Source organism: Mytilus trossulus, chromosome 9 (genome assembly GCF_036588685.1).
Source record: "Mytilus trossulus isolate FHL-02 chromosome 9, PNRI_Mtr1.1.1.hap1, whole genome shotgun sequence".
NCBI classification, from domain to species: Eukaryota; Metazoa; Mollusca; class Bivalvia; order Mytilida; family Mytilidae; genus Mytilus; species Mytilus trossulus.
Window position 1 is genome coordinate 50274498 of NC_086381.1, and position 8120 is coordinate 50282617.

Here is an 8120-nt window from a genome sequence, read left to right on the forward strand (position 1 = left end):
AATGAATCTGTTCCTTATGGTTGAATTAAAGTAAGTTGAAAATGAATGCATACGTAAACAGATCTTTTTGATCCAGTCACAGTTTCATTGCTGTTATTAATAGGTACTTCTAGTTTATGAAGATGAAATACTATAATTAATGTTGAATTGAAAAAAGTTTTTTTTTAACTTTCAGATAGAACAGCTTTCTGCAATGACAGAAGATATTGAATTATCTAGACCTAAGAAAAAAGGAAGAAGGGGTAAAAAACAAAAGGAAAACAAGGAGAATGTAGAGGTACTTCATTATGTTCATAGTTTTGTTTGCTTTTTATACATCAGTATATGGGACGTATTATGGTATAACTCTTTCCGTCTGTTCATCTATTGATCTGTCAACATGTGGGATAATAACTCAAAATCCCTTGAACCTTCAGTTTGCATGAAACTTTGATGAATCATTTATATCTATTGATGTAAGCATTCTATCAATTATGTTAGTTTTTGATTTTATGTTACCAAGGTGTGGGATTTTATTCATATTCAATCTATGGTGCATATAAAGTCTGCTGGTAGGAGCACCTTTGAATACCAAGAAAGATAACTCAAATTTTATCCATTTACTTATTACTTAAAAACTAATTCTAAAATGTCTTCATCCTTCTAACTTTAGAGCATTTATGTTAAGGTATGTTCAAAGATTAGAAGGTCTTTGGAAAAGGGTGTGGGGGATGTCTTCATTTTGTATTCTTTATTTTTTTTGGACCATTTTTCTCTATTCTGAGTTATTTTGCCAATAAAAAATAAAAGAAAACAAGGCGTATCAGCTCATCATCAGTATACCAATAATATAAAGTGATTCAGAAACAGTGCACACAGAAATAATGCAAAAATTATAACCCTAAAAGTTCTTGTCATGTAATGAAACAAATTATTCAAACTGTTGATTCAAAAGGTCATTGTTCCAGCTTCTTACTATACATGTTTTACCAAGGAGCAGCAAATACCAATTTTCAAGGTTTGAAATTAATGGTCCCAAATTTCTGTTGGCAAACCCAAACCTCTGACACAGTCTGCAGCTTTTAGACATTATATAAATATAACACTCATTTATTTATTGAACAGTTTTACTTGTGTTAAAATGAGGGATTAAGGCTATACATTTAATTAAAAATTATTTACTTAGTAGTGTTCCATTTAAATATACATGGTAGCAGGGAAATTACTTTAAAAAGGAGTAATTTTAGTATTTTGCTTACCTTTCCACTATGAAATTGAGAATGGAAATGGGGAAATATGTCAAAGAGACAACAACCGGACCAAAGAGCAGATACTTGTTACCTATCTATAGACGAGATTTCAAATTGTCTTCCCTGGGTGTCATGTATGTTTTTATTGGAACAGCCTTAATGTCAAATTTACAAATTTCTGGATGTTTCATTACTTTGGATTATTTTTTGGGCAAATTTAATCTATTATTTTATTTTGTCTTCAGGTTGAATCAGCTGTTGTACATCCCTGCCAAGAAAATGACACAAAGAAAAGCAGAAAAAGGGCTATATCAAAAGTTGATGAGGTAATTTGAACAAAAAAGGATAAGGTTATTTGTAAATGTATATGTCACAAACTAAATAGGGTTATCGCTTTAATTAATGAGAAAAAGAGGGAGAAGATATTAAGGGCTATTCCATTAAAAAGTTGGAGGGTAGGAATTGACTTTCAAAATATCCCTACAACCAGGAACCAATTTTAGATAGTTTTGAATAATGGTATGCATACTGAAAAAAGACCCATTACCAACATTCAATGATTAAACTAACCTCCCATTTACATTTTAGGGAATAGCCCTAAAAACATATGTAAATGAAAACAAACACTACGGCCAAAACTAAAAAAATGTTGAAAATTGACAAGTCAATAAAACAACTATAAACTGATAAACAATGCACAACCATACAAAATATAAAGATGCATGCTGATGCAATCCTTAAACTAACATCTTCATATAATGAAATTTTTGTTTTATGGATGTATTCTTCTCATGTCTTAGTCTGGTTGAAATCTAGTTCTGGAATTATTTCCAAAACATGTGATACAAGTGGAAAATATCACGGGGGTGATGGGACATTGTATTTTCTGGAACAGCCCTTATAAGAAATCGTCCCCAATTAAGATATGTTGTTTTTCACAATTTTACCTTTCAATGTTGTCGAGTAATAGACCTTTAAATAGTGAAAAAGTGATACATAGAACGTTCACCGTGCAATAACTGGAAAACCCTTTGTCCTGATTTTGACATTTCCATTTCTGAACCCTAAAAAGTTTTTTTTAATTTTGTTTTTAATTGATCCTGTTTGGGGTCCAGATAAATTTCATGGGTAAAATCTGGTTTACTGTCAATCTGACAGCATCTTGTTAATACTTTATATAGTTAAAAGGTTACTTATTTCCATTTCTGTTAAAAAATACATATTTGTAAATACAGTTCTTTATCAAATTTGATTTATCTTAGTATAAAAATCGTTACAGTTACAACTTGAAAAACGATTTACCTGCTTATCACAGTGCCATCGAAAATTCTGGGGAAACACTGAATTAGTGCTCGTCATTGTATTGCATATTTTTACATTTCCTAAGTGATGTTCAATAAAAAAAATATGTCCCTAGGAAGGGACGCCACATAAAAATGAATAAGAACAACACTCCCTTTGCATTTTGGTATTTCAAATACAACCACCCACATAAAATTTAAAAAAAATTGCCTTCCCTGGGGGGACATAATATTTTCTGGACCAGCCCTAACATAGCCATAGGCAGTCAATCTTTTAGAAAAGTTAAAATTGTTTTGGAATGGAATATTCCACATTAAAAAGAAAAGTAATTTTTTTTTAGGGACATCCAACTGTTAAATGGACTGTCCAACAAAGTTAAGTCTATTTCAAAAAGGTATATCCAAATAAGAATGGTATGAACCTTAGCAGTCCAGTTCATAAAATAGATATGATTACTGTTTTAATTATCACTGGTCACCCCTTTTAAAAAGTCGTAACAAGATAATGAGTAAAAATTAAGAGATGTATTTGATCCTTTAAACATTCAATTATACCGGTAAGTGAACAATTTTTTAATTGAACACATTTCTTTAATTTCATGTTGTGGCTATAATCTTAATTTGCATTCACTGGTTTATAAAGTTTGTCATTTGTTGAATCAGATACTTTGTCAGTGCTGTGAACATACTAGTTATTCTAAAGTGAAATGAACACTTTTTAGACTCCTTGTTTTTATTCCTTAAGGGGACTTTTAAAAGCACTTTCTACATTTTTGCAGTATATATTTAGTTATAGAAACAATATTCTGTTCGCAGTTAAAAAGTCAGTCAGCTACTTCTGTAAACCTTTTTCTAAAAGTCTTCTCCCTTTAAACAGCAATGGATTATAATCTTCTGCTTCATCTTATGATCTATAGGATATATAATGAATTGTGTGATTTCTGTTTCAGAAAGATCAACCAACATTACTTTAAAAAAAATTGAACAATTTTCATAGTTCAACTATTGGAAAATATCTTGAAAAGCTATAGCTAAGGGATAATGTAACAAGCTCTATCAACTTGAAAATTTTAGAAAGATCTGTTGACCTGTAGTTTGAGTTATTGCCCCCGAGATTTTTTCAATTGTCTAATCTTCTTTTTAGATAACCAACCTTGCTGTTAAAAAAAATGTGAACAGGAAGCTTGGAATATGTTTATCGCTTTTATTTATATATTTTTATTTTTTTTTATTGAAAGGCTATTTTCCCCCTTTGAAATGAATTTATATACCCATTGTACATGTTAATTATATTCTATTTTAACAAAACATGTCTCTGGAAAAAAAAAAAATGTAGCCATAAAAGTCATTCACATGTGTCAGTAATTTATGGAGTTGTTAATAAACTCTTAAAAGTGTAAAAAAAAAAGATTGGGGGATGTTAACAAATCATTAGATTTACAGCTTTATTTCAGACATTTATGCATATTAAGTTTTAAAGCAAAATAAAATTAGAATTCAAATTATTTCCATTTATTGTAATGCATATATATAATAAAGTAATTTTTCTTCAAATTTAACATATTTAGTATATAAAACATTGCAGTACAATTGTTACATCATTCACACTGTAACCACAGATATACTTGAGAAACGCTAAAGCATTAGTTGTCATTGTATGGTTTTGTTTACTTTGTTTACCTAAGTAGTCCATTTTTGAAAAAAGGTAGAATTGTTATACATTGAAACATTCCATAAAAGTAAAGTCTATTTTTTTAAGGGACATTCAACTGTAAAATGAACTACCCCAAATAGTTAAGTCCATTTCAACTAGGTATATCCAAATGAGAATGGTATGTCCCTTAGCAGTCCACTTCATTCAATATAAATGGGTACTGTTTTATCACTGATCACCCCTTTTAAATGTTGTAACACAATAATGAGTAAATGATATGATACTTGTAACTGTTTAATCCATGAATCATTCAATCATGAGTGAACAATTTTTACTGAACACATTTTATTTTATTTTATAGGTTTTGCAACTTATCTAGATTTGTGTTCACTGGTGAATACAATTTGTGATCTGTTTATCAGATATCTAATAATTTGTCAGTTACATGTGAACATACAAGTTATTCTCAGTTAGGGCTATTTCATTAAAATGTACATGGAAGGGAAGGGAGGAAATTTCAAAATATTCTTACAACCAAGAACCATTTTTTAGATAATTTTGCATGATGGTAAAAGACACATACTGAAAAAAGACCCACGCCCCACATTCAATAATTAGACTTCATTTCCTACCCTCACACATACATTTTAATGGAATAGCCCTGAAGAGAACACCTTAAAGGCTTCTTATTTTTATTTTTTAAAGGGACTTTTTATAATCATTTTCTTAATTGTTCAGTTGAAAATATTTAATTAAAATAAAAGTTGTGGGCAGTTGCTTCACTTTTCTTTAAAATTTGCCCTCTAAATTGTAATTTTTATGCCCCACCTACGATAGTAGAGGGGCATTATGTTTTCTGGTCTGTGTTTGTTCGTCTGTTTGTCCCGCTTAAGGTTTAAGTTTTTGATGAAGTTAAGACCAATAAACTTGAAACTTTGTACACATGTTCCTCGTGATAGGATCTGTCTAATTTTCATGACAAATTAAAGTTTTGACCCCAATTTCACAGTTCACTGAACATAGAAAATGATAGTGTAAAGTTTAGGTTAAAGTTTTGGTTAAGGTTTTTGGTCAAGGTAGTTTTTGATGAAGTTGAAGTCACATCAACTTGAAATTTAGTACACATGCTCCCTATGATATGATCTTTGTAATTTTAATTTTAAATTAAAGTTTTGACCCCAATTTCAGGGTCCACTGAACATGGAAAATGATAGTGTGAGTAGGGCATCTGTGTACTATGGACACATTCTTTGTTTTAAATTTGATAAATATACAGCAAAAAATGAGTTTTTTCTACATTCATGAAAATTTTATAAATATGAGTTATTTAAAAACCAAATTGCATAAATTTAAAGAACATTTATATAAAACAAAATTTACAAATACTTTTTTTTTGTCGAAAGGAAAAATACATCCACAAATCCAAATTTTAAGCAAATTTATAAGAATTCATCCTCATTTTACTAAAAAAAAAAGCAAGTGAAGGTATATTTTTATTACATATTTGATTTAATCAGGCAAACAATAGCCTATATGCAAATTGTCAGCAAAGTTTCAATATGGAAAGAAAACCATATTGTATAAGCCCTTAAGCAAGCCTCAACCAAACGTTATGAACCACAATACTTAATACCATAAAACACAGATGAAATTTGAATTTTGGTGGTTTTACCTTCACTGTTCTGGAGTTATTCCCTTTAAAAATGGAAATATTGCTGAGTTTTTTGTTTCCATTCTCTAACTTTAATGTGCCTCAACCAAATGTTATGAAAGTTACACAGTTCTTATTACCACAAAACTTAGATAAAGTACAAATTTGGGTAGTTTCTCATGTTCTTTAGTTATGTTGTCCCTTTCTAACATTTTTATACCCCAGCTTTAAAAAAGGGGGGGTATACTGTTTTACCTCTGTCTGTCAATCCGTCCGTCAGTCCGTCCTTCAGTTAGTCAGTCCGTCCCATGAATCTTTCGTCACATTTTTCTCAGGAACTATACATCCACCCTTCTGTAATTTGGTATCAACATTTATATATGTCAGCCATACCGTGTGATGCGTTTTCAGATTCATCATTCATCGACTTCCTGTTAACCAAACACTTGTATGATTTTACACTTGATAGCCAAGTTGAAAATTTTCGTCACATTTTTCTCAGTAACTACAATACATGGATTTCTGAAATTTGGTTTCAGGGTTTAATTAAGTCCGCTTTACCGTGTGATGCCTTTTCAGATTGATCACTTGACAACTTCCTGTTAACCGAACACTTGTATGATTTTACACATGATAGCCAAGTTGAAAATTTTCGTCACATTTTTCTCAGAAACTACAATACATGGATTTCTGAAATTTGGTTTCAGGGTTTATTTAGGTCAGCTATACCATGTGATGCGTTTTTAGATTGATCACTTGACAACTTCCTGTTTACCGAACACTTGTATGATTTTACACATGATAGCCAAGTTGAAAATTTTCGTCACACTTTTCTCAGGAACTACAATACAAGGATTTCTGAAATTTGGTTTCAGGATTTATATAAGTCACCTATACCGTGTGATGCGTTTTCAGATTGATCACCCGACAACTTCCTGTTTACCGAACACTTGTATGATTTTTCACATGATAGCCAAGTTGAAAGTTTTCGTCACATTTTTCTCAGGAACTACAATACAAGGATTTCTGAAATTTGGTTTCAGGGTTTATTTAAGTCCACTTTACAGTGTGATGCGTTTTCAGATTCATCACTCGACAACTTCCTGTTTACTGAACACTTGCATATTTTTACACTATTAATATTATCCACTTGCGGCGGGGGTATCATCAGTGAGCAGTAGCTCACAGTTTCACTTGTATGATATGCAAGAAGGGGCATCACTATCTGCGTCCCATGGACAAATTTCCTATTTATTTAGATAGATGATATATTTAATTGAAAAAAAATACTTCTTTTCAGACTGAGTTTGATTTAGCTGATAGCCAGATGGATAGTCAAGATTTCATGGAGGACAAGAACAGTTCAAAAAAGAAGAAAGCAAGCATTGTGTCCAAGGCAATAATGGTTTAATATTGTTGACAAATGACAATATATGAATTTAAATATGTTAATTATGTTTAATTTACATTGTTATAAAAGTGAAATATTTTGTAACTAAGTCTGTGGTCTTACAATGAATATCAAAACTGTGTAGATTGGAGACTTAGCCATGGTTGTTTATGGCTGCATCAAACATTATTGCTAAGGTTAAATAAACTCCCATAAAAAACACACATTATAATTTCATTGCCATCATCTTATTCTATACAATCAGAAGAATTTTATGTTTCTGTTACAAGTGCTTCATCTTTTTAAAATATCTATGATTGCTTGAGGGAAAGTAACCAAACAAATGGGATTATCTATTCCGTAATGAAGTTCAGTGTCATTTAGGTCATGTGTTATTTACCATATCTGTGATTCATTATTTACTAGTTATCATCTTGTATCGGGGAATTTATACAAGTTCTGTTAATTTATATTTATTAATAATGTTACTAATTTGATTTACTTAGATTTAAATGATGATTATTATATCTTGTTGATTCACTGATTGAGTTTTGAAAGTTGAAATAAAAAATTAACAATTGCCTGTACATGTATTATTTTGTATGATTCCTTTTTTCCTTTTTGATTAATATTCAAAATGAAAAAAAAACAACTTGCATCTACATAAAAAAAGACTATTATTTAGCTGAAATATGTTAGGGACGACATCAAAAGATAAATGTAAGATAAAAAAATGACTTTTTAGCTCACCTGGCCCGAAGGGCCAAGTGAGCTTTTCTCACCACTTGGCGTCCGTCGTCCGTCGTCGTCGTCGTCCGTCGTCGTCGTCGTTAACAATTTACATTTTGAACTTCTTCTAGAGAACCACTGAATGGAATGGAACCAAACATGGCAT

General features: G+C 30.8%; 1 protein-coding gene across 1 annotated transcript in view; it reads left to right on the forward strand.

Annotated features, from left to right (window-relative positions):
- LOC134683066 (uncharacterized) overlaps positions 1-7810 on the forward strand; it is a 28126-nt gene extending 20316 nt beyond the window's left edge. The window contains exons 19-21 of the mRNA XM_063542112.1: positions 176-277; positions 1475-1555; positions 7136-7810. Coding sequence (XP_063398182.1) covers positions 176-277; positions 1475-1555; positions 7136-7246 — 294 coding nt within the window. The 3' untranslated portion in view covers positions 7247-7810. The remainder of the gene's footprint in view (positions 1-175; positions 278-1474; positions 1556-7135) is intronic.
- The last annotated feature ends 310 nt before the right edge of the window (positions 7811-8120 follow it).